Raw genomic sequence first — 27,968 nt, forward strand, 5'->3', positions numbered from 1 at the left:
TGGAGATGAGGAAGGAAAAGCATCCTAGGCATAGGGGGTAGCCAGGAGATGGAGTTTTATGTGAGGAACAACAAGGAGTCAATATTAAGGTCGCAAAGCACATGGAAAGGAAGGTGTATGAAGGGCTTTATAAGACAAAGGATTTTATATTTGATCCTAGAGGTAATAAGAGAGCTTCTGAAGTTTAATTGATTGGGGGTTGATATGTTCAGATTTATATTTTAGTAGATCAATTTGACAGCTAAGTGAAAGATGGACTGGAGTGAGGAGAGGCAGGGAGACCTTAAAGAGTGGACCATTAAAATAGTTTAGGCATGAGGTGATGAGGGTCTGGGGGAGAGAAGGGGCATATACAAATGATGTTATGAAGGTGGAAATGAAAAGACTTGACCACTCATTGGATATGGGGGCGATGACAGTAAGGAATAGAGGAGAACCTTACAACATAGGCTGTAAGTCTGGGTGACTGAAGGATGATAGTGCCTTTGACAATAATAGAGACGTTAGGAAGAGAGGAGGCCTAGGAGAGGGAAAATACAATGAATTTAGTTTTAAAGATGTTGAATTTAACATACATACTGGACATCCAAGACATATACAAATAGACTGTTGGAGATGTGAGACTGGAAGCCAGCAGAGAGGCTAAGGTTAGACAAGTAAATCTGAGAGTCATCTGCATAGAGATAATTAAAACCATGGGAGCTAATTAGATCAAGTGAAAGAATGGCTAAGCAAATAGAGATTCTATTAGGTCATTTTTTTCTACCCAGGGGAATGAAGATGCTGAACAGAAGTGAAGTTTGATAGAGGGCAGAGAAAAGGAGCATTGTCCTTGATGGAAAAATATCAATGGCGAAAGGTGTCAAGCATACGGCATAGCAGAAGGGGAAGGGAATAAGAATTTTTATAGTGCCTACTATGTGCCAGGCACTGTGCTAAGTACTTTTAACCAATATCTCATTTGATATTCACAACAACCCTGTGAGATAGGTGCTATATCATACACCCCCATTTTACAGTTGAGGAAATTGAAGTAAAGGGAGGTTAAATGACTTGCACCAGGGTCACATAGCTAGTATCTGTGCCAAATCTGAACTCAAGTCTTTCTGACTCCAGTCTCATTGCTATAACCATTATGCCATTAGCTGCCTTGGCAACAAAGGCAAAAATAAACAAATATTTTACTCAGGGTGATAATGACAAAATGTTTATTTATCTCTATGAAAAAGTTACTAATACAACAAGGTAAGGATTATTTACAAAGTTTGTACATGAAGTATAGGGCTGAGAGACATTATAACTTTAGTGTAGGTTTCTGACATCACACAGAGAAAGCAATACTATAAATCTCTTTGCATGCATTTAGCCTACATGTTAAGTGTAAAATTCATAGAATGGCAAGGCACTTTTAAAATGTGTTCTATACTAGACAAAATACCTTATTCAGTGGGTTATGAGATCCTTTGGACTTTTACAAGGCCTTTAAAATTAAAATTTTAAGAAAAACTTTTCAACTCCAAAATCTTTTATTAGTTTACTAGTATCATTCTAATTACTAGCATTTATGTAATACTTTAAGGTTTGCAAAGCATTTTAGAGGGATTTGATCCTTGTAATGACTCCAGGAGGTAGTTGCTATTATGAGGCTGAAAAAGGTTAAGTGATTTGTCCACGGTCACACTGTGTCTAAAGCATGATTTGAACTCGTCTTCATGACTCCAGAAATCCAACACTCTATCCAATGTGCCACCTAGCTCCCCTAAAAAATCAACCACCCCAATCTTCTTAATCTTTCCCCAGGAGACTGGTGTTACTTGGAGTAGAAGGTGACTCATTTCTAAAGCTCTGAACCTAAACCAGACCATCACAAGGAATTCTGACTTAGACCATTCTTAGAGTTATTTTCAATATTCATTAAAAGTCACCTTTATGAGGTGGCACCAACAAGTCCCATTATTCTAGGCAGTTACCTATATGTTGTATAAATACAGCCTCCCCAAGCTGCTTTTGACATAAGATGATTCAACACAAGTCCAATAACCTTTAGTCTGCTAAACCTGGGAAGACAGTAAGATAAAGATTGCCTACATCTTTATCTGATTGGGGTTAAGAATGGGGTTACTTATTACATGGGCTTCAGAGGAGAGCAATTCCATCTCTATCTCAAAATGGCAACATTGATTCCATCTATATTAAAATGAACATTACTTTATTCAAAGGCAGATTTTTGTGCAGCAGCCAGAAAAGGATAATGAAACCTCAGTCTGGGTCTGGGATTAAAAGGTCATCTGAGAAGACTACCCCATGCAGGTGCTTTCTAATCCTGCCTCCACAAATGTATTGAGGTTCTACTGCTGGCAGCAGAGGGTACCTACAAGGGTCAGGTATTTTGAATATACAAGTCACTCAAGTCATCAAATTCTAAAATTAAGTTATTTGGTTCCAGTATATACAAACATATTACATAGTTAGAAGGGATAAAATGAATGCTTAAAAGTACAAAAATATACTCCAATGGATATGTGACAACTTTAAATTAAACTATGCTGGAGGGGAGACCGGGGAGAGAATGATCTCCACAGCAATATTATCTTAACTTAAAAGAAAAGGAGGCTGGCTCCATGGGATACAGTTCTCTATAGATCTGCAGCATTTCTTCTAATGAGCCTCAAGGTGGACCATATTATCAGAAATGTATACGTGTTCAGGACACATATATTTTACTATATAATTAATTGCATTCATTTTCAGTTAGGTTACTAATGATCCAAATCTACTAGGATGACATTTGGCAGTAGTAGTTACACAACACTAGCAGGAAGCAGCTTATTAGGTCCTACTAATCCACAAGGTTTAGATGTATTAATTAGGTATTAAAAATAATTTTAAAAGAAGCTTTAAGGTTTTACACATAAATAAACATTTAAAATTTGGCTGAGCACAAAATGTGTGAAATTTCAGAAACTTAAACATCATAGAAAACAGGTTACAGATGAATTTGTGATTTTGTCTCAAGTGGATGTATGTGTTTCTGTGTTCAGCTGAACTAAGCAAAGAAATTATCATTATGAAACAGCTGTCACAGTAACAACATAAACAATTTAAAAGGATTCAAAGCACAATTATTCTAAAATGTCTCAATCTTTTCCCTCCCTTTTTATTTTCTGTGTATTTTTTTGGCTGTAAAATTATTTTTTCTTAAAAATCTCAGGCAAGTAACTTCCTGGGATCAGGTTCTGGGGCCTAAACTTTAGTTTAATTTAATATTTAGAAAATGATGAAGACTCTAGGGCACTGTTGGGCATTGTTCTGGGGGGTGGCAGTGCAGGAAGAAGCAAACACTTTCTAGAAAATCCACTGTTTAGAAACTGACTTTTCCTTAACATAGCAAGACAATATCTACACAGGGCTTTCACATAAGATCTTAGGCAAAGAGTGAATCTCCATCGTCACCAATATTATTTGGTACTGTTCTGGAAATGTCAGCTATAGCAATAAGAAAAAGAAATTGAAGGGATTACTTCTTTGCATAAATAATATGTGATGGTTATAGAGTAATGGTGTCTAACTCAAACTTATTTTAAAATTATTTTTAATACTTATTAGCACATCCAAACCTTGCTGCATACTGACTTGGAAAACCACAAACTAACATTATCTATGTTATATTGTAGGGCCTGATTCAGAATTTTGGGCCTGGAGTTTGATATCTCAAGTTTAAAGCACCACAGAGATTTACCAAAAAATTAATAGAAACAACTTTGGCAAAGTAATGGGATACAAAATAAACCCACAAAATCAGTGCTTTTTTTGCACATTACCAACAAAATCGAAAGAGATATACAGAATACATATACATATACATGCAAACACATATTACACATTACCAACAAAATCCAAAGAGATATACAGAATACATATACATGCAAACACATGTTACACATAACATATAGACATATCTTGGAGTAACATGAATATAAATACAAAACACTTTTTCTTCAAATTGTTAAGATGATTTTTAAATTAATTTTTTATTATGAATTTAACAAACACTAAAAAATGGGCATTTATATATATAGAACAGAAAAGGGGGGGATTGTATATGAAACTGCAGATACCTATTATGTATGGCTCACTTTTCTTTTTAAGCAAAAAATAATTTGAACCTACTTTTCTTTTTTCCCCAACTTTAGTTTTTAATTGATAGTTTCTGCTTCTTGTATCACCACAGTATCCTATGTGTCCCACCCCTTCCCACAGAGACATCCTGTATGACAAATAGTATTGTTTAAAGAAAAAAAGAATTAGCATTTACTTTGTTTCCAATTCTGAGCTATCACAAAAAAATGCTGATATAATTATTATGGAGTATATGGGGGATTTTTTTCTTTTTCTTATTAATGGCTTCCTTGGACTCCATAATTCTTTTTTTCTTTAAACAATACTATCAATTCCTTCTATTACTGCCTCTGCATTTTTTAAAAAGGATAACTCAATGACCCTTTTTTTTAAACTACCCTATTCCTATTCCCCCCCATCCCACTGGGGAAAAAAAAAAGCCCTTAAAACACATAGGATCAAACAAAACAAATTCCCAATTGTCCATGTCCAAAAATGTATGTTTGATTTTGCATTTTGAGTCCATCACTTCTCTTATCAGAAAGTGGATGGAATATTTCATCATTAGTCATCGAGAACTATGGCTAGTCATTTGTTGTTCAGTCACTTCAGTCGGGTCCACCTCTTCATGTCCCCATTTGGGATTTTATTGGCAAAGAAAGATACTTGAGTGTTTGCCATTTACTTTTCCAGTGGCTTAAGGCAAACAGAATTATGTGACTCAGGGCCAAACAGCTGATAAGTGTATCAGGCCCAATGCTTCTTCCACTGTGCCACCTAGCTACACTGATCTAAATTCTCCAGTCTTTCAAAGTAGCTTTTCTTTATAATGTTGTTACTGTATAAATTGTTATCCTACTTCTGCTTACTTTTCTCTGCAACAATTCATACAGGTCTTTTTTGGTTTCTCTGAAACCACACATTCCTTCATTTCTTACAGAACAATAAAATTGCATTACATTCATATATTTTTGGTTTAGCCATTTCCTAAGATATCTACCCCCCCCTTAGTTTTCAGTTCTTTGCTACTACAAAAAGAGCTGCTCTAAATATGTTTGTATATATTGGTCCTTTTCCCTTGTTGCATTAGTGCAGAGGTATCAAACACATGAACCAGAATATAATTGGGAAATATTTTGAAAATAAATAAAATTACAATAGTTAATATTAATATTCAGTTTTCTAAGTCAATATACAGTCCACAGGGATCTTTTTAGTGGCCCCCATTTCTATCTTGAGTTTGACACCACTGCACTAGTGTGTCTATCCTCCCTCAGCTCTTCCAACATTTGTCATTTTCTTTTTTTTGTCATGTTTGCCAAACTGATGGGTGTTTTAATTGGCATTTCTCTTCTTATTAGTGATTTGGAGCATTTTTTCATATAGTTATTGCTAGCTTGGATTTCTTCCCAGGAGAAATATTTTTTCATATCCTTTGACCATCTATCTATTGGGGAAGAGTTCTTGTCCTCATTTATTTTAATCCATTCCTTATAAATCTCAGTGGAAAAACTTGTCAGAGAAATCTGTTGCACAGATTGTTTTCTTAGTTAATGGTTTCCCTTCAAGTTCTACTTGCAATGGTTTTCAGTATCCAAGCACTTTTCAATGTTACATAACTGAAATTAATCTATTTTATCTTTTATGATCCTCTCTGTCCCTTTTTTGGCCATAAACTATTTCATTCTCTATAGCTATGAAAAGTTTCTTCTTCCATCCTCCTCTAATTTCTTTACAATAGGACTGACCTTTTATATCTAGGTCATATATCCATTTAGAACTTAACTTGATATATGGTATGAGATGTTGGTTTAAACCTAATTTATTTCCGAATACTTTGCAGCTTTCCCAGTAGTTTTGTAAAACAGTGAGGCCTCTGTAAAACAGTGAGACATATAGTTTGTGTCCTTTGGTTTGCTGAATATGCTATTGTGTTCACTTGCTTCCTAAACCTTGTGTACCTTGTTTGTTCTACTGATCAGCTTTTCTATTTTTTTAACCAGTACCAAATAATTATATTGATGATTACTCTTTGTAGTAGTTTGAGATCTGGTACTGCTAAGCCCCCTTTTTCCTGACATTTTTTCATTATTTCCTTTAAGATTCTTGACCATTTGTTCTTCCAGATGAATTCAGTTATTTATTCCCCAACTCTACAAAATAATCTTTTGGTGGTTTGACTGGTATGGCACTAAAGAAGGAAGTTAATTTAGGAAGCACTGTAATTTTTATTATATTAGCTTACTCATGAGAAATTAATATTTCTCCAATTATTTGCAGACATGAAGGAAGGGCTAAAAAGAAAGGAATTATTTATTGTTAGGCCATGCCAATAGAAGAAAAATGATACTACTAGCCAAATTAATTTACAGATTCAGTGCAATATATTATTAACAGACTACCAAAAGGATTATTTGGCAGAGCAAAATTATAATGACATTCATCAGGAGATGAAAAATCTCAAGGGAAATTATGAAAAAGAGTGAGAAAGAAGAGGGCCTAAAAGAGTAAGATATCAAATTATACTAAAAAGCAGTAATCATCAAAACTCTTGGTACTGTTAAAGAACAGAACAGTTGTTCAGCTGATCAGATTAGGTAAACAAGATCCAGAAGCAAATGATCACAATAGCCTAGTGTTTGATATACCTAAAACCCCAGCTAATGGGGTAAGAACTCACTATGAAAAAGAAGTCTGTCAGAAACTAGATGTAGACCAACATCTCACATCATATACCAAATACGCCACAAATGAATATATGACTTGGACATAACGGGTGACATCATAAACAAATGAGAGGAGTACTGAAGAAATTGCTTTTATGACCCACGGAACAGTGGAAAGTTCATAACCAACAAAGGATAGAGGTGATCACAGAAGATAATATGGACAATTCTGATAATATAAAATTAAATTTTTTGCACAAACAAATCCAACGCAACCAAAATTAGAAAGAAAGCGGTGGGGGGGGGGGGGGGGGGGGGGGGGAGGGGGCTCTGTGTGTGTGTGTGTGTGTGTGTGTGTAAACCTTTGTAGCAAATTTCTTTGATAAAGTCATGATATCCCAAATATTTAAAGAATTGATCCTTCACCCAAAAAGATGTGTGTGAGTGTGTGTGCATGCGCACTTGTGAGTGCTAGCATGCACATGCATACACATTTTAAACAAGATCCATTCCTCAGGAGATAAATGGTTAAAGGATATGAAGCAGTTTTCAAGGCAAGGAATCATCCAAACTCTCAAGAATCACATGAAAAAGTGCTTCAGAACACTAAAGATAATAATTTAAATGCAAATTAAAGCAACTCTGAGGTTCCCAGTCACATCCACTAGACTAACAAAAATGACAAAACAAGGGCATGGCAATTGGAGGGGTTACCGGAAGGGAATCAGGCTAATGCATTGCTAATGAATCTGTGAATTGGTCGAGTCATTTTAGAAAGCAATATGGAACTATATTGTAAAAGCCACTAAAATATCCATTTTGATCCAATGTTAGACACTACTACTAGGCATATATACAAATTCAAGACTGAGGGAAAAGGGCCCCTTTACACAATACCATTTTTTATGGTAGCAAAGGAATGTAAACAAAGTGGGTGCCCACCAAGAGGTGATTGCCTGAACAAATTAAAGTATGTGGATGTAATAGAATAATATCGTGTGTAAGAAATGACACTATTTTAGAGAATCTTTGGAAGTTTTGTATGAATTTATGCAGAGTAAACTGAAAACCAGGAGAACTATTTTATAAAATGACTACATCACTATAAAGAGAAACAACTGAAAGACTAAAGAACTACGATCAATGCAATGAATAATAAAGACCACATACCTCCCACCTCTTAGTGACAAGTAATGAACTAACTATAGGTGCAGAATGAGACATTTTCACTCATGACCAAACATAACACAAATTGGCTTGCTTGACTACAATTATGCAAGAGCTTTTATCTTGGTGCGGAAAATGAATAGGTAATAATAGTAATACTTTCACCACCACCCCCCACCCCCCAAAAAATAGAAAAACAAAAAGACCAACAATGAAATACATAGATGAGAGCAGAAGAAAGTTCAAAAGAGTATAAAGACAAGCAAGACTATGTTGGTATAACATTAAATTTAATAGATATTTGAAAACAAGTTATATGTAAAAGATACATGGTTTCAATTATAATACTCTTTTTCTACCTTCTTTGGATATGGAAATGTCCATATTTGTTTTCTAGTCCAACAAAAAAAGTAATTTTTTTTTAAAAATACACCACCCACAGGTGATTAAAATACAACCTATTTCCTCAGAAACACAAAGCAATAGGCAAGTATTAGACACTGGGTATGGAAGAAGGAGAGTTATTGATCAGCACTGAAATCTGGTCCCTTTGGGAGATAACCTGTGCCCCATGTCAAGACTGGAGGAGCAAAGAAACCAATGGAAAAGGAACTTTCTACAGCTCTGGGAGCCAAGATCTAAGATATTGTTTTACATTTAAAGCAACAACTAGCATTTTTATACTTTCTCTTTTCCTTAGTGTTTTGCAGCAGGTAGTTCAGGGGTTCTTAACCTGGATCCATGGATAGATATCGGAGGTCAAGAAACAGAAAAAATTAATCTTTATTTTCGCTAACTTCCAGGTATTTAAAAACATTACTCTGAGAAGGTGCTGATAAGCTTCACCAAACTGCCAAAGAGATCCATGACAGAAAAAATGTTAAGAGCTACTGAGCTAGATGGACTATTAACTTTATGGCTCTTTTTATGAATGTGGCTAACTCCTGAGAAGAATTCTGCTTTAGTGTTAAGTAGGATAAGAAAGAAAGGTGGGCAGTTCATAGTCATGGGCAGTGTACATGTTCCTTTGGTATCCATACAACACCAAGACATCTAGAAGAATGCCAGGATCCCACATATTAGGTAAACTCCCTACAGAAGATTCATAGGAGGGCATGGACAAGGATTCTATAAGATGACAAGGCGAGGACGGGTTGGATGATAGAGTCATAACTAGAAATTTCTTTAAGGGGCTGGGAAGGAGTGAGGAATAAAGATAAAGGATAGGGGAGCGCTGGCAACAACACCGCGCAGACGAGATGACAAGTCCAACTGCAGGTTCACTCCTGGGCCATCCCTCAGAGACCTACCTAAGCCCTCCCTTAGAATTCAGGATGAGGCAGGTGACCTCCGAGAAAGGGGAAACAGAACAACAGCATCCTGGGAATGGGACTGGGCACAACCGTACAAACAGACCAGGGGAGTACTACAAAGAACAAGGTTAGCAATCTCTCTGAAACAGAGAGAGAACACCATGGCTGGAAACCCTGCGGATAAAGTTCATACTGTGGATGTCAGTGCTCTGGGAAAAGGCACTAGTAGCACTGTCCCAGTTAAAGTTTGTTGGAAGGAGTACCAGGAATCAAAGTGATGTTGATATTCTGACTGCATCAGTGGACTGTATAACTGCTTAAAATGTTTATGAATTTTAATAATCCTACTATGATACCCTAACTATGTGCAGAGATGCAACTTACCTGTGTCTTCAGAGTGGGGTAGGAGAATTTGTCTTAATAGTTATTGGCAAGAACAAAAAATTGTACTATTGCTGGAATAAGTGGCTCCGTGTACGGAAACTAAAGCTGGGGCAGAGGGGTGTACAACAAATACCCCAAGTGGACCGATGTCTAAGTTGTTCTAATGACAGAAACTGGTTTAACCTTAATGGGCAAATGGTTCCCCAACTTAGGGTTGGTTTTGGTTATAATGTATCAGTGATGGTTTGCCTGATGCTTATACATGATTCTTAGTTACTTATTTGGACACAAAATTTTTTTTGCAGCTCATTACCCACATAAAAGTTACCTCTAAACAGAAAGGATGTCTTCTTCTATTATCAGGATACTATGCTTTCCATTTTCCCACTTGTGTAAAGAGTTTCTTTCAAGAACCTACCAATTTAGAGGAAGTACAATGAACAACTGTTCTGCCTAACCCCTCCCCACTCCATTTCATCTTTGGTTTGAGTAAAATAAGTGTTTCTTGAGTGCTGTGGGTATTTTAAATTTTAAATAAACAAGATAAAGAAGAAATATACAGAATCTTACCATTGTAAGCTTGCTGTAGGTGACTAGGCAGAGGTGAGTGAGAAAGTGATGTTGCATGCTGAGCTCCTGGCTGTAAACCCTTCAGCATATCTAAGAGAAAAAATATGAGATGCTGGTAGTCCACCCTGGCCTTACCTTTAAGAAATTTTTGCTCAGAAAGTTAAAATACATAAACTCCTGAATTTACGATGGATGCAGGAAATGCCATGAGCTACCTAAGCACCATATTAGGCAATCAAGGATTTCACAATTTAGGCAGGCTATAATCCTTGTTTTCAAGGATATTCCAAAAATGTAGGAAATTAGGCTGTTCTGCCTCTGACCATGACTGGAGTCTTAATGAACTGAAAAATCATTCGATGATAAGTTTTATAAAATTTTGTTAAGGAAAATCCTATAGAGTCCATTAGGCTTGCGTTTCTGTATGTACTTGAAATATATAAAGTTTTCTTTTAAAATTTCATGACTGTCAGTTACTAGATGCAATTACTTGAATCAGTGGGGTTTAACTGTTTTCTCAAATTATATAGCAAAATAACTGAATAACCAAAACTTACTCTGAGTTAGGCTATGGTGGAAAGCGGCTGAGGTAGATCCCGAGGTGGTTGTCACTCCAGCTGTGTCGGTTCCAAAGCTAAGCAGCTCCAAAGGAAACTGAAAGGGCATGGTGACAGGAACCAGGCCCCCCAACATCCCAAAAGGAGCCACATTTTGATTTGTTACAGACAGTGGTGATGTCATGAGAGTGAGAGGCGAGGCATTAGCCAATAAGGATGCACCTGCTGTGGACTGTGCAGAAACCACATGTCAAAAAAAATGATTTTAAATCCTTAGCTGACTTATTTAATATCCTGACTGAACCAAAAATGCATGTCTAACAATTTCTGTAACAGTAGTAATTCACACACACAAATCACTTTGGGCCAAAAGCTAAGATGGTAGGCACCTTCTTTAGGGTTGCCAAATTCTGAAAAATAGTACACTTTATTTGTAACTTTGGAAAATTACAAATTAAAATGTCCACAATTTGTATTTGCTAGAGGTAAACGATTTCGTCCTTCACTTTAAAAAATAAATAGCTTTAAGAAAATAAAACCTTTATAAGTACTTATGTATTAAAATATTTATCACAACTGCTAACACCAATAACTAAATATATGCAAAATTTAAGAGCAGAACAAATATTAAAGAACTAGGGCAGACAGGAACCATGCATGCATGGTGTGTTTCTAAATAAAAGTAATATTATTCATGCTTCTCTCTCACACTGAGGCCAACCAGAAAGTAGTTTACCATATATGACTATAAAATATAGACAGCAAAGTAATGGATTTGTAACTTGTTAAATAACCATACCCAAAGAATAATGATTAATGGACCAAGGTCAACCTGGAGGGAGCTGGCTGGAGTGAGCTGGCCACAGGGTTCTGTCCTCAGCCCTGTTCTGTTCAACATTCAGGGATGTTGTAGAGGTGATTCCTGCATTGGGTGGGAAGTTGGAATGGATGACCCACAAGGTCCCTTCCAACCCTGGGATTCTAATATTTTCATGTGAGAACTAGAGAATCAGTCTTATTATTTTACATTCCTCTATGATTCATATATTTGGGCTGTGTCCATTACATCCCCTGAGATCCCCATCCCTAGGAATATACCATTCAAGTCAAGTGTAAAAACCATCTTGCATTAAGACTCAGGCAATACCACAGAAATATGTTTAAGGAAAGAAATATCTTGTCAGCTCTACCATTCATTTGAAGGACTCTGCACATGACACTGGTAAAACAAACTTTATTTTTCTTCTTTTCTCTGTCCCATAACCTCCTCTTAACCTGCTGTGCCTTTCCTCTGACATCTCCACCATGGATTTGGTAGAAATTTCAGTCCAGGGAAAAAAAGAGTAGTCTTCTTTCCTCTTTTTTGCATGATATCCATATCCCCCCAACTTGGATATCAAGCCACCCTGGATCCCCCAAGCTGAGTGAATCAACTGTAGGAAAAATTAAAAAATACTCTCCATCACTACCCTATTTTAAAGTCAGAGAATACCAAACCCCAGAATTTCAACAGACTTCTTGAGGTTAGGGAGGAGGCTAACACAGATGAATCACACTAACTCTTCTCACCATCTTCTTTCTTACCCCCACTGCATTACTAGGCAACTCCCTCACTCAGATGCAAAATATAGAAACCACTTTTTCCTGTAGGATCTTACCATCCCTGCCTCCTTCTCTTGCCTACTTCTGTATTCTGACATTGAGTTGCAAGAGGCCCAGGTCAAGAAAAAAGTACAGCCCAAACCAAACAAATGCTTTGGGAAAGGGGATTCCTGGGATCTTCTCCCTATGCTCTTCGTAGCTCCTCTACTCTTCTCCACCATTGGTGATATGAAGGAGGTAAGGGCAGTTGATGGACTTTGCACTAAGATTTCTCATTCTAAGAACTAGAGAAGCAGCCCCAGACAGGAAAGAAGGACCTGCCTCCCTTCTCTTGTAGCACCAACAGTAAGACACAAGCTCCTCCAGCTTGTGTGCAAAAAGGTGGGCGAATTATCTGCTATAGCTTCAAATACTACCAATAGACAAAGTGTAATTAAGAGCACGATTATAGGAAACACTTGGGTTTTATGCAAGCCATATTTGGATTAAGGAAAGAGGGAAAAGTACAGTTTATAAGTGGACCAATAAGGACTCCTCTGGTTTTCTTGTCTTTAATCTTTCCCCATTCCAATCTATCTTACCAGTAATTGTAAAACTCACCTTGATCATTTCATCATGCCACTCCTTTCTTTGCAACATACAGTGGTTCCCTAGCATTCTAGTTTATCAAATCCAAGCTCTTTACTCTTGCTTTCAAACTAACACAGAAGCAATGATGAAGACTTCAATGTCATCCCCTAACCTTCTACATAGACTCTCAAAAACTAAGTATTCAATTTATATTACAGAATACATTTAATGTACACTAAATGACCTTTTAAAAGTGTTTTCTTTAGTTGTTTCATATATGTATCACCTCCCTATTTAGACTTTAAATGTCTTCAAGAACAGCTGAAGTATATCATACTTTTTTGTATATCCCCCATAGTATCTACTATGAAGTCAGCAAATAACATCTTTGACAAGTGCTGACTATCAAGACTCTATTACCATCTTGAGCTTTGGATAGAGGAAAATAAGTGACAGAAATGAAGGAGATGAGATAGGAGAAACAGAACGTTTTGTATTTGGGTAGAAGGAGAGGCTGAGCTGCACATATGGATGTATTCGGTCTATCTGCTTTGCAGATACATTTTTTTGGCCTTAAGATTTTATCAGCCTGTACACTTCTTACTGATTCAGGCATATTAAATATTTCTCCTCAAACCACTCCTACTGTATTAATTATGTGCCTTCAAACCAAAAGTAACAATCTTTGGTCACTCCTACCATATACCTAGTATCTTTACCATTCCTTAGTAATCTTGGTCAATTCATTCTCCCCAGAAACTGGATAAAGACTTTCTTTTCTCACTTTTAAATACACAAGTACCACATTCTATACCATATACATTCACAGAATCTTAAGCTTTGGAAGTAATGGTAGAGGATAACCAGTACAACTTCCCTCCTAATGCAAAAATCCTATTACAAGATCCCTGTCAGGTAATCATCTAGTCTGAATAAACACTTCCTGAACAAGGCAATTTATTCCATTTTTGCACAGATTTAAAATAATTGTTCTTCCTTATACTGAGCTAGAATCTCTTTTGCTAAAACTTCCATTCATTTGCATTACTTCTACCCTCTAAACAACATAAAAGAAGGTACTCTTTGAGTTATCACATCTGCTCTAAGTCTTCTTTTCCAGACCAAACATCTCTACTGCCTTAAATAATATATCACATGAGACTGTTACAAGATCCTTCACCATCCTCGTTGTCTTCCTGCAGCTACTATCTGGGTGTCACATCCAGAACTACACCTAATATTTCAGGTATGATCTGGTTAACACTGAGCATAGTAGAATTATTACTGCCCTTGACCTCACCTTGGCACTTATAGAAATGTAGACTTCTATTAAAGAAGAGTAAGACTGCACCGGCAGATTCATTTTTAAGCAGCTGACAGACTGCTGGTTTATGTTAACATACAGTACAGGTTCAGTAAGTATTGACAGATTACCATTCACATATGTGCATATGGTATCATTTGTCCTGAGCTATTCATTCTCTCTAAAGATTCACAACAAGCCACTGGTATTTGTCAAAATTAGCTGTGTGACCTACAGCTAGTTTCTACCTCTTGATAAAATTATATGTCTACTTCTTGGGGTAAGAGAAGTCTATGTGTATCAAATATCACCACATATTTAAAAAGCTGGCATCGTATAAACATATTAAAGTTATTTATGGATAGTCTTCCCCTGGCTAAATGAGTTGAAGCACCAGCTAGAACCTAGCAAAGTATGTGCAGCTGTTAACATGACCCAGTGGAATCAACAAGGAGAAAAGGGTCATAATTCATGTGGCTCAGGCCTGGTCAGTTAGCTATTTATAAGTAGTCTGGGAGGAGGAAACCTAGTAAGAAATAGCTAAAATCAGGAGGCAGTAATAGATCTGATAACTGGGTCAAAGGGAATTAGTTTTACAATTGGAAAAGAGAGAATTTGCTTCTTACTGGCAAAATGAAAGGTATAATTTGGGGAAGTATTAGGTAATCTCATGAAGGGTAAGTAAGTTAGTTCAGGTCATGAAGCAGGAGTCCAATAAGATTTATTTGGAGTTAGGGAAAAGAACTAGGCTCTAAAATGGAATGAGAATCCACCTATGCCTGAAGATTATGTCAACCAAAACAAATGAGGTTAAATTTCATATTAATTTAAATTTGAATTCAGAGGATTAAGAACCTTCTACTCTCTTGTAAAGCCTTCTTTTTCATACTACTGCCTGTCTTTTATGTGTTTAACCTTGGTTTCATATCAAAATTTCTTTTAAAAACTTTATTTGCTTATGCATGACTTAGGAATAGTTCTACCACTGTGTCGCGAGAGAGAGAATGTGGACATACTGCTTATAATAAATAATGGTGAAAGTGGTAATCTGTCAGTTCCACAGCTAGAGAAGAAGATGATGAAGGTGAAAGAAGGAAATGGAGTCCGGGAGAACAAGTGTCAACTATATATATTGGTGCTTCCTCTCTGTTCCTGACTGCAAATTCTATCACCCTTCCAAAGAAGGAAGTGGCCTGGAAGGGAGAGAAGGATGGTACCTGCTGGAAAGGAAGCAAGAAATTCTACAACGATACTATAAGAGGCTGTGTAATTATTGACTACTTTTCACTTGAAGTGTTTGCTGCACTATAACACAGAAGGTCAATATGGCATCATGATTCCAAGCTTCGTAATATACCTTCTAGTATGTATCTCTAAGTGGCTCCAGAGTGGGGTTTGATCTAGTGGGTTACTCTACAATGAACCAAATCTAAAATACCTATCAGTAAAATGATGATTTTTACTTAGAAAACTAGGGCAGAGGGGATGGGGGTGGAGAAACGCAAGAAACACAACTTGAACCTGAATGGCCCTTAAAGTATAAAGGGACAACCATCTTCTCATGTCCTTGAGTTTGACATGTTAAGACTCCTATTCTAGACCTACTCACTCAGCCTTCTGAGGGTTTCAAGTTAAAAGTGCAATTTAAATATAAATGATGATTTTGCTTTAAAATTATATTACTGGAGGCTTCGGTTTGTTTTCACAATCATGTGAAGAAAAACTTATTATTAATGAGAATAAAAATTCTATAAATCTTTCTTTTTTGGAACACATAGAAAACAACTATGTGAGAAAAATATAGATATTAATTTTTTAAGTCACTAAAAGATTTAAATTTTTTTTCCCCTGCTCTCTATCTGGCAACTGGGTAAGTCCACTACATTTGAAAATAGAATCTGAATTATCTCATCAATGTAGAGTTGTAATCATAAATTTATTCTACAGATTCAACATAAACAGATTCATTCATAACACTATATCCAAAGGTCTTAGGAAAAAGAAAGATAACTGAATCTTTAACATTATCAGAGAAATACAGATTGAGCACTTACCTGCACACTGGCTGTTACAACTGAAGACCCTGAGGCAGTGGATGGTCTATGTGGAGCAGACAATTGTTTAGTAGCACCCTGTGTTCCACTTCCGGTCCCCCCAGACAGAGTAGTCCTATTAGCTCCGCTTGAGTTTAGATTGCCACTTCTGCTGGCAGGTACATTCATTACGATTCCACTCAAGCTATTCTTTCCAACAGTTCCAGTGGATGCTGGGTTAGCTAACTTGGAAGAGGCCTGAAGATTTTTTGCAGACTGAAGGCCTGAAGTGCGACTAGAGGGCAGTAAATTCAAGGTAGGAGACTGTCTGCTGATATTTACTCCACTGGGCTGTTTATGGATTGGATTGTTACTGGTAGAGTGGCTACTCTGGGCTACTAGTGCACTCGAATTGGAAGAACTGGGGGATACGGCAGGTTTGGAAGTTGGATTGGATTTAGATATGATAAGTTTAGTTGACATAGAAGGTTTAGTTGAAATAGAGGGTTTGGGTGAAGCAGGAGGTTTGGGTGAAGCAGAGGGCTTGGGGGAGGCAGAGGGCTTAGGGGAGGCAGAGGGCTTAGGGGAAGCAGAGGGTTTAGGTGATGTTACAGGCTTAGGAGATGCAGCGGGTTTAGGGGATGCAGCAGGTTTAGGGGATGCAGCCATAGAAAAAGGAGACTTGAAACCCTGGGTGGAAACTTGTGACACCATGGCCTTGGCTAAATAGTTACTAGAGGTAGAGGTGCTAGGTGCTGTCCGAGAGACCAGTGGATGGGACCCTTGAGAGCCACTTCCAGACGAGGGGTTAGATAAAGGAAGGCGGTATACAAGTGGTTTATCTGAAGTCTTGATGAGTGGGGATGAACAAGAAAGCTGGGGATTACTACTTAATTTCACCACTGGGTTAGTCTGTGATTTACTAATGGTGGCTTGTAATGGGGACACATAGTTTTGTTGGACAGCAGAATGCTGGTGCACCTTTGTCACTTGTGTTACTGAGGAAGATTCTTGGGCCTCTGAAGAAGTCACCAAAACATGAGAGGAGGCAGCAGCTTGGGCTTGGGAAGAGGAAGAAGAGGCATGGGCCTGTGAAGAGGAAGATGCTTGGATTTGGCTTGACCGTTGGAGTCCTTGCTGAAGAAGCCTGGCTGGCAAAGGTTCTAAGGAAACTTTAGGGTTTTGAATTGAGGAACCAGCAATAAGGCCTGAAGATATGCCAGTGTGAGCTAAGTCCTGGGGTTTCTTTGGTACTGGTCCTGTATGGCCAGCGATAAGACTTGATGAATGTGCAGTCTGAGCTGACTCTATTTTTTTTGGAGTAGCCAGTGGCAGCTTGCTCATGATACTTGCTAATTTTTCTTCCCGAAGTCCTGGTCGAGGTCTTGTAGTTGGTATGCCTATTCCAGAGCCAACCGGAGGGCCCTTGGTCCCATTATTGATAACAGCTAGTGCCTCAGAAACAGAATCCAGTGAAGGTGGGTGAAAAGAAAGGTCTTCATCTAGTGAATCATCAAGGCAAATAGTTTCTTGGGCTGGTGTACTGCTAGAGCTGGTTGCGGCAACAGCAGAAGTAATAGAGCTCACTGATGGACCACCAACTGAAGACAATAAAGATGTAGATATTTTCTGGTCCTTTTTTGGACTGCAGTCCTTGGGTAAAAGTAAAAAAAAAAAAGTTACGACATATAAATTTCTAAAAAACTAAAGAATCCCTTGCCAATCAGTGTTTAATTTTTTTGAATGGAAATCTCCATTCTTAGAACTGTGATGGTGAGCTAGAGGGCCTAGTATTCTGACAGTGCTACAATGATCAACCACAAGTACATCTATATCACTAAACTAGTTCTGGTGAATAATATGTGACTAAAGTCCTTTGTTTGCCTAAACCAAGAAGACTACTTGAAAAGAAGCAAAGATGAGACTACCTCTACAGTCCTAGGATCAAGAGTCATATTCCAGTGTGGACTCATCTGCCAATACCAGAGGTGGGGAACCTACAGCTTCAGGCCACATATGGCCTTCTAGGTCCTCAAGTGCAGTCCTTTGAATCCAAACTTCACAGAACAAATCCCTTTAATAAAAGGAGATTCTGTAAAACTTGGGACTCAGTCAAAAGCCCACTCCCAAAAACCCAGAAGGCCACATGTGGCCTTGAGGACACAGGTGGGGGCCACTCCTGGCCTATACCAATTCCTGAGTAACTATTCCTTGTCTCCTCCTCTGCGGGTTTTATTATCCTTCTGTTCCCTTATACTTAGCTTGAATCTGGGTTGCACCTGGAGTCTGCTTCTGCCTTAAGGTCCCCTTTGCAGCCCAGATCTTGGAACAATGAAACCAAGTTACCTATTTGGCCTATGCATGTAAGGCTAATTCCTCTTAGTGTGACCACAGTCTGGCTTTCTGGATTCACAGTCTACAACCTGCCCCTATCCTCCAATTCTTACCTATACTAAATGACCCTTTGGTTTTCACTTTTTGCCCAAATGATTCGAAACAACAAAGATGAGTTCCAGTTCTTAACATCTTACTCTGCTGCCACACATAACCTGGAGGTGACAAAGATGTTGATGCCTCAGTGCCATTAAATAGGAAGATGATTTATTTTAAAACTATTTACATTTTGAACCTCACTCATGGGTTAAGCCAGAGGGTAGTAATGGGAAGGTACTGGAACTTGATATTCCTTAGAGAACAATGACTATTTTCCAAAACAATTCACTTTTAGAAAACTATAAGCCAAGGAGAATATAAGCAGAACCCTGAGAGCTCATGGAGGAAGAAGAGAAGAAAAAGAATCAACATAAATCCAGTATGTAAAAAGCACTTTAAAATTCTATTCAAGAAATACTGCATGTACCTGAAAGAGGACATTTCCCCCAAGTTTAAGATATATTGTAGAACTTTAATCTATGTGCAGGATTTTGCAAACATCTCTGTAGTAACTAACAGGGCATCTATTACCGCGAGGATAGTAGATTCTTAGGTTTCAAAGTAAGGAGGAGGCTTAGTGATAGCCAAAGGCAGATGTATCAAACTCATTCCTGGGAACCAGATTAAAATGTAATTGGGAAATGTTTAGCAAAACAAATATAAATATAACAAAACAGAGATAATGTTAATTTATGGTTTTCAAAGTCAGTCTGCCACCCAGGCATCTACTTGAGTTTGACAGTACCAGCCTAAGAATAGTCTCCTAGGTATAGTCAAAACCCCTTGCATCACAGAGGAGGAAGCTAAGAACTACAGAAATTAAATGGAGAAGGCAGCAGACAGAATGGAGAAGTCTCCTGAAATGTTCAAGACTAGTCTAATGAGAAGCTCTGATACATTTTAATACCAAAATTTCTAACTTCCTTAACAATATTAAAATTTTTCTCTTTGAAAAATAACACACTAGGTTACATAAAGACTACTATCTATGTGCTGAGTTAAATGGGTAGGAGAGATGGGACATCAGTTTACTTTGATATGCCATCCTATTTTCATAACTGAAGATATATAACCCATCATCAAAAATACTTTTGAGGAACAAAGACAATTATGGTAATATTAGAACAATTAAGGATTGCTTGAACAAAGTTTGGAATAAAGAGACTAAGTGTTAAGAAAATGTTTATTCTAGAGGCATTTAAAGGAAATCTAATACAATTAAGAATACTATCATAAGATAAGTAAATATGGATCTTCTGATTTACATTTAGAAGAGTTCAATTCAATATCAAACATATTAAGCAACTATTATGTATGAGACACTGTTGCTAGGCTATAAGGACAGAAAAATGAGGTGTCAAAATGTGGCAGTGATAAAAATGATGTGAGGGAGTGGAAAACCAAAGAGAATGGACTAACTTCAGGAAAAATATTAGACAAATATATCCTTATTGGATATTAATCACTCAAATGAAGCTGAGATTTCATTAATTTGAGAATTCCTTCCAATGATGCAGAACATAGTTCATCCAAGGCCACCTATTCCATATCATTCACATCCTCTCAAAGAGGTCAATACAAGTGGTTGTTCCTCAAACATGCTGGAGGCCTTCCTCAATTTCACCTGACATCACAAACACCTGTGAAGCAATCTGGCTGTCTATCATCACTTTTTCTTGCCAGGAGAGTAATGCAACTCCTCTTTGTGTCATACAATTTCCTGACAACATCCTTTACTCTAGTTCTTTGGAGTTTTTCATTGTTTATATGTTGCAACCTCCTCGGACCTACCATAAACCTTTTCATTGCCCTTTCTGTAGCACTTATCTTTAGTTCTTCAGAAGCAGTGGTATTCCACATCTCTGCCATATAGCAGCACCAATGAAATGCCCACCCTAAAAGGATGGGGCTTTACTGTTATAGGAAGCTTGAGGTCAATAAAAATGCTATGCAATTTCCTGAAAGCAATACAGTCTCTACTCCTTTTCAGTTGCCAGCTCAGTCCACTATCCATCTGTACTATCTGTTCCAGATGTACAGACTTTTGGACAAGTACTATAGGCTGTCCAAAAAGATGTAAACTGAAATCTGAGCAAAAGAAATTTGTCATCCATTTGGTCTTTTCTGAATGACTGGAGAGACCAAACTCCTTTCAGTGATCACCAATCTTTTTTAGGAGACTCTGCAATATTCTGGAACTTGATGCAATCAGCATAATGTTATCCACAAATAACTGATTTTGGAGAAGCTCATCATCCATAGGGAAGTCTCATACTAGACTCTGTCGTAGACCTTCTCCTTCACAGTAGCAAATACTCTTGGCAAGCCTGCATGTAGGGACTTGATTATTATAAGAAGATTACTGAACGCATTTATTTTTCTTGTTAATATCTTCTAAAGGACCTAAATGATCTTTATGTGTGGATAGAAAATACAGTGCTATTAAAAAAACAACAACAACCTCTAAGGTGATATTTTATTCTACTTGAATTTAATGTTTTCACTTCTTTTTTGGACTCTACAATAAGCACAACATCTCATATCTCTAAGTCAATTGTATCAATGAGATAGTCTATTACTGAATATTGCTTGCAAAGATATGATTGCTTTCTACTAAAACCCTACGGATGATGTTCTCAATTTGTGTGTAGATGACCCTCAAAGATATTATAAGGATATGAGAGTAGTCATAAAGGTCAGTAGTAATTTATGTTCTCTCAGTCACCTTTTTTGGGGTATTAAGGTTTATGATTCTTTCCATATTTTGCTATCTTCCTCTCCCTTTAAATCCCTGGCATTTCAGTTCTTCAGCACCCTCACATCTGTATCACTTCCTTTTCTCTTTGTTCTCTTTAATATCATTCCTATCTCCTATGTAACCACCTTAGGGACTTATAGGGTTACTGACCAAATGTGGTAGTTTCTCTATCCTTGACAGAAAATGTGTTGAAATGGTTTTTGCAAATCTTTTCCACTTTACTTATATTTGTCATTCCTCTTTCCAACCTGGAATGCCCTTGAGGTGAAATTTGCATAGTTGAGTATCTTACCAAGCTTGCTTTAAATTGCTTTTGTCCTCCATTGTTTCTCTTTGTTTTATGAGACAATACAATTTAAACCATTCATAATCCATTTTAAGATTTTACAAATGAGTTTATATTTTAAGCTGGTACTACCTTTGGCAGCCATCTCTCTCTATTTGGTAAGTAAGTTACATGTCTGTTGACTAAAGGACTTCTTATGGAGATTCTTTGAGTGTTCCTGTTAGCAATTAATTTACATTGGCTAAACTTCTTAATTAAATTATTATAGCCATGATCAATGTAATTTCTATTGATCATTCTGCATTAATATTTTTAAAAGTTCATTTAAACAACTGAGGGCTAAGTCTTCATAACTTTATGACATGTATTTTTAAAATAATATTTTGTTACTATGATATAACATCTGCATTATTATTCTTTTGTTTATTATATTTCTGATCCTTGGTCTGATGAATCAGATCTATATTAATTATAGGAATGTATGGAAAGAAGGATGTGTGCAATAACCATTTTTAAGGATGCGATTTTAAATTCAGGATTATTTTTCTTTCAAGTATACTCTAATCTATCTGCTGTCTAACTGATATCTATATATCTTAATTCTATATTAAGTCCAATTAAGGGAGAGAGCCAAAGGAAGGAAAAGAGCAGAGAAGTGACCCAGAAACATAGGAAGAGACAAAGACATCTCAGAAACAAGCTAAAGCAAGTAACGCAGAGACATAAAGATAACCTACAGAGAAAGATAATGAAAAGGTCACAAGTGAATACAGGGACAGGCATAGAAAAATTCTGACACATAGAGAAATATACAAAGAAAATCATGAAGCAACAACCCCATCTTACTGTCACTTGGCTACAGCTTCAAAAGGTTTTTAAAACCATGTTATACTTTTCCAGCTATGGGAATGCATGGGGATAACAACCATTGATGCTTGTTTGGAACACTGAATGAAATCAAGCTGAGCCAGAGATTCTCAATTCTTTTATTAGGGAAAATAAGATAGTCGTGTTACTGCAATGTCACTTAAAAAGATTCTAGATTACAATTAACACTAAATACACTAACTACAGAAATTAATCAGGATAAATTTATTTTCTATATGAAACATTAAAAAGAGGCATTGAAAGGTACTAGAAACCTTTATAATAAAACTGACACAAATGAAAATGCTGCTAAAGTGGCCAAATGGTTAAACTCATGAATGAGGTAAGCCTTAGAAGAATTAGCTCAGGTCTAAGGACATATTCTTAAAATGGAACTGGCAATTTTAAGGAAGCTGTTCTTCCATTCTATCCCTCACTCTTGTTTGTCAGGAGAGGTGGTTTTATTCTAAGAACTGATAGCCTCAAAAGTCTATTAAGCTGTTCATACCCTTTGAACCAGCAATCCTGCTACTAGGTCTATACCCCAAAGAGATCAAAGAAACAGGAAAGGGATCTTTCTGTACAAAAATATTTACAGCAGCTCTTTTTGTGGTACCAAAGAACTGGAAACTGAAAGGATGCTCATCAATCGAATAATGGCTGAAAAAGCTATGGTATATGAGTGTGATGGAATACTAGTGTGCTATATAATAAATGATGAACAGAATGGTTTCAGAAAAACTGGAAAATCTCACATGAAGTGATACAAAGTAAAGTAAGCAGAACCAGGAGAACAATTTAGGTAATGAAATCAACGTTGTAGAGATAATCAACTCTGAAAGACTTAGAAACTGTTCAATGCAATGATCAGCAACAAAGGACCCAAAATAAAATGTGCTATTCACTTCCAAACAGAAAACTGATGGATTCGAGCTTGTGTGTTGAAGCATATTTTCTTTTCTTACTTTTTCTTTCTTTCTACTTTGGACATGGCTAATATTCCAGGAATTTGTTTTGCAAAACTACACAGATCTGTAATGGATTTTATTTTTCTTGCCTTCTCATGGGGTGAGGGAAGGGGAGAAGGGAGGGAGAGAATTGAGAACTGAAAATAAAATAAAACTGAATTAAAAAAAAAAGAAGACCAATGGCTAGTTTTCCAGGAAGTAGAATAAGTTAGAGAAGGGAGAGAAAAAAAATAACAGTGAAAAATCATAGATATTATAAAGTTATGAAGGGCAGGGCTTAGATATAAGGTTAATAATGCAAAACAACTGCATGAAGTTAAATTCTGTCCAGAGGAAAGGGCAAAAAGCAAAGCTATGCTTCCACCTATATTACCAAATCCAAGAATTTCACAATCATCTACAATCTTTAAGGTTCTCATTTTTTTCAAAGAAATAGTTCACAATATTTCTCTCCATGCCAATGTATGTCCTCAAACTCAAGCATTTCAACAGACACATTAATGTTTTCTTAAAAATCCTCAACTCTCAGTTCAGCAACCTCCTCAGCACTCATGATCTATTTCTTTACTGCAGTCACTCACAAGTATGGTCACATGTCAGATCTCACCATCATCCATAATCGAGTTCCTTTTATAATCTTTAATTCGCCAATTGTTCTGATTATAACCTATACCTCCATTTCTTCCCATGCTTCATTCCTTCTTAACTTGTTCATCCTCCTCATAATCTCCAGTCCCTGCAGTCCTTCCCCTCAAATCCAGCACCCCCTTTTTTTTGTATCTCTCTCCTTCACAATCGTGAGCCTGTGATCAACCATTTCAACTAGAGCAGGTACGTTGTTTTTGCCCTTTTTTCTATCTCCAATGCTTAAGTACAATGGCTGGCACATACTAAGTGCTTAATAAATGTATGTTGATTGACTATCCTCCACCAAAGAAAACCCTAGCCCCCTTCATCCTAATGTTCTTCAAGTCTTATCCAAAACCAATTCTGGAGTATTCTCATTTTCTATACTACTACCTGAATTGGCTGTAAAAAGTCACAGAATCATGAAAATCACTACAAAGAATGTCACCAATTTTGTCTGAGTTCTCACTGCTGTAATCTTTTTTCCCCCTGATTGACTATTATATTTGAGGAAAAGAAAGGATATAGGATTACCTCCTCCATAAAAGCCAGTGAGAGCAATGCCTTTAAAAAGAACATACAGAATATATTAACCCAAACTTTGTAGGATGCTGAGTTAGGGAAAGAGGTGGCAGCCTCTATAGCTCTTTTCAAGGCACACTGTAGGTGTAATGCCCTACGTAAGCCTCTTTCTGATACCCTACCCTAGATCTCCCCAGTGTTAGTGCCTCATCCCAAAATAGCTTTTTATTTGTTTAAATACTGTATTCTCTCTCTCTACCACTGAACAATATTAACACAAGCTTAAGAGCATTTTTGTCTCTGTATCTCTAACACCTAAAATAGTACCTTACACATAGTAGACATTGTTGAAATGCACTGAATCTAAAAATGACGCTTTTCTTTTTACCCTGTAATAGTGTATTTGTTCAAGGGCAACTGTCAAATTATGTCAAAAAGGAAGAAGTAATATTGCCTTCAGCTCCAGTTATATATATTATATTTGTTTTTTCCAGACCCACATTAACAATATGAAAAAGAGGAACATTTTTATTAAAAACCTATGACCTCTATCCCTAACCACCATACCTGAATATTTACCTAATTTATTATTGCTTAACTCGTACCGCTGGCTATACACTAACAAATATTTACACTACTTTCATTTGCTTGTATTATTGAACCTATACAATTTGATAGTTTTACAATGTTAAAAAGTTTGAAAATATCTTAACTCTGTCTACAATGTCTATTCTGCATAGTAAAATATCCTTTTGAGCTGTAAAAGAAAACTTTTCCAAATGCATAATTTGCACTTAAAAGGTAATACTTACCTTCACTTTGGGTTTAGGTGCCAGAATTACCTTTTTCTTTGCCCTAATTCAAGAAAGAAAGTCAAATGTGAGACTAAGACTAAAACTACTTGAATAATAAGGTGTTTGCACCAACTATCTGCCACTTAACACACGTGGCCTCACAACACACACACACACACACACGTTCCTTGAGAAGAAAAAGATTTTGTCTTATCCATCTCCAAATTTTCTACAACACCAAATATCACAGTATCTTATATATAGAATATTTATAATAAGCATTTGTTAAGTGAATATACTTTCAGTAAATCTTCATTAATTTGAGAGGTCAATCTGAATTAATAAACAGAATGAATTAAAGATTTTTTTTAAATATGCATTTGTAGTATAATACAAAGAAAAGAGAGCCTTCAGATCTAGTTTTTAATCCCCACTGTGCCACTAGCTAGCTGTGTAACCGTAGGCAAATCTCTGACCTCTCTGGGTCTCAGTTTTCTCATTAGCAAAATAAGAGAAAGGGATGAAATAGATTATCTCTAAGATGCCTTTCCTGCCCCTTGCTACTATTATTCTAAATCTATGAAATACATATAGCTCAAATTTAAAGAACAGAGCATTCCTTATTTAAGTATTTTAAGTAATCAAATATTTTTCTATAATCTTGTTGACATTATAAATATTCTTTCTTCATATTAAGATATACTATTTTACTGGCCAAAATACTTCAATAGAATCTGAATTAAAGATTTTTTTTTTTACAGAATAAAAACAGTAAAAAGAAAATAGGTAAGGTAGCACAAAAAAAACTAGGTAATGTAGTAAAAAAGAAGATCTTGTCTTTTTTATTACTGAATATAAATGAATAAAGCAAAAGAATACAAAAAGAAAAGTATATTTAAAAATAAACATTATTTAAAATCACTGTTGGGCCCTCTTTCTCCTATCCTTAAACCTGTTTCAGAAATGGTCGGAGAACTCTGAAGTTTACATGTGAACAGGTGCAGAGAATGCTGAAGTACGAAAAGATGGAATATAATTTCTATCTGAACCGAGTGAACCTATTGTGAAGCCTCAAGAAGCTACTAACCTATTTCTTCTAAACCTTAGCAATATACACACAATAGATATTTGAGGAAAAATAGAAGCTGTAGTTTGCCCTCTATGTAAGAGAATGGCAATTATAGAAAGGTTGAGAGTTGTAGTAATAAATAAATAATATTGCCTTTGAGGAAAAAAAAAAGATAAAAGGAAAGCAAGAAAAAAGTTTCACTTTATTGGAAGTCTCCAATTTACAAGTAAATAAAATTTACAAATGCTTACAAAACCTATTCTTTCCCCATTTTCTTCCAGACCATACATAACTCCTTGATAACTCCTGTTATTTTTCTATCACCACCATTAAAAACCCTGTGAAGAAAATTCAGCTCTTAGACAAGCTCTGAGCTCAGAGGGAGAGGAAACAAAGGCAAAAAACAGGAAGCTTAGAGAGCTGATTTAGGGGGCAGACTCCCAGGAAGGGACTGGCTTATCTATATGGCAGTCTCCCCTGCCCAAAATTCTCTTCTTGCACTTTGTTTGAATTTTATCTCTTAGTTACTCTAAACTCCTACCAATTATAGATTGAGTTAACAAATATTCTCTCTTAAAAAGGCAAGTAAATTTTGAATATTGAAGAGCTAACAATAGAATGAATAAATTAAGTCTGCTTTAATAAATAATATAATAAATAAGTTGGTCTGCAACGGAGCACTGATTAATTACCCTGGGCAAATGAGCTTTTTACTGAGGAGATGGAAGGTAGCTAACTTCTGTAGTACTCTGAAGCTTGGAGGCTGAGGAGTACTGTTTGGAGGTTAGGAGGACATAAAGAAATTGGAGGAGTAGATACTAGGAGAGAGTCTGGAGGAACAGAAAAGGAGGTGGGAGGACATATAGACAAAACCTGCCTACTTCAAAGATTTTGCATAGTAACCCAATGCTAAGAAAAGAAGATTAAACTCTCCTTTCCTCTTACACTACATGGTCTCGTCCTTATAGGACTCAGAACTCAGGCTAGTAATAAAGCACATTACCTGAAATGTATATAGTATTTTACAGTTTACAAAGTGTTTTCACATTCTTATTTGACCCTTAAAACAACTCTACAACACAGTCATATGTCAGATTATTAACAGCACACTTTATAGATGATAATTAAGATTCAGAGAGGTCAGAGATTAAGTAACTTGTTTAAGGGCACACAGTAAGTGACGAGAGCTGAGATTAGAACAATATTTCTGATTCCTAACCAAGTGTGCTTTCCAATATACTACGCTGTCTCTCAGTACTACCTTTAAGTAGCTGTCAATGGACTTATGGGGGCAACCTAGTCACCACTTAGAATGACATTATTTGTAGGGGAAACCATGTTCTAAGTATCAGCAACTTAC

At 36.5% G+C, this 27,968-nt stretch overlaps 1 protein-coding gene across 1 annotated transcript in view; it reads right to left on the minus strand.

Moving 5' to 3' along the window:
* Positions 1–27,968, minus strand: part of UBN2 (ubinuclein 2) — a 100,137-nt gene that overhangs the window by 4,240 nt on the left and 67,929 nt on the right. The window contains exons 13-16 of the mRNA XM_036761042.1: positions 25,558–25,600; positions 16,306–17,937; positions 10,777–11,008; positions 10,220–10,309 (exon numbers count right to left, since the gene is read on the minus strand). Of these exons, the coding sequence (XP_036616937.1) occupies positions 10,220–10,309; positions 10,777–11,008; positions 16,306–17,937; positions 25,558–25,600 (1,997 nt within the window). The remainder of the gene's footprint in view (positions 1–10,219; positions 10,310–10,776; positions 11,009–16,305; positions 17,938–25,557; positions 25,601–27,968) is intronic.

This window comes from Trichosurus vulpecula, chromosome 5 (genome assembly GCF_011100635.1).
Source record: "Trichosurus vulpecula isolate mTriVul1 chromosome 5, mTriVul1.pri, whole genome shotgun sequence".
Lineage (NCBI taxonomy): Eukaryota > Metazoa > Chordata > Mammalia > Diprotodontia > Phalangeridae > Trichosurus > Trichosurus vulpecula.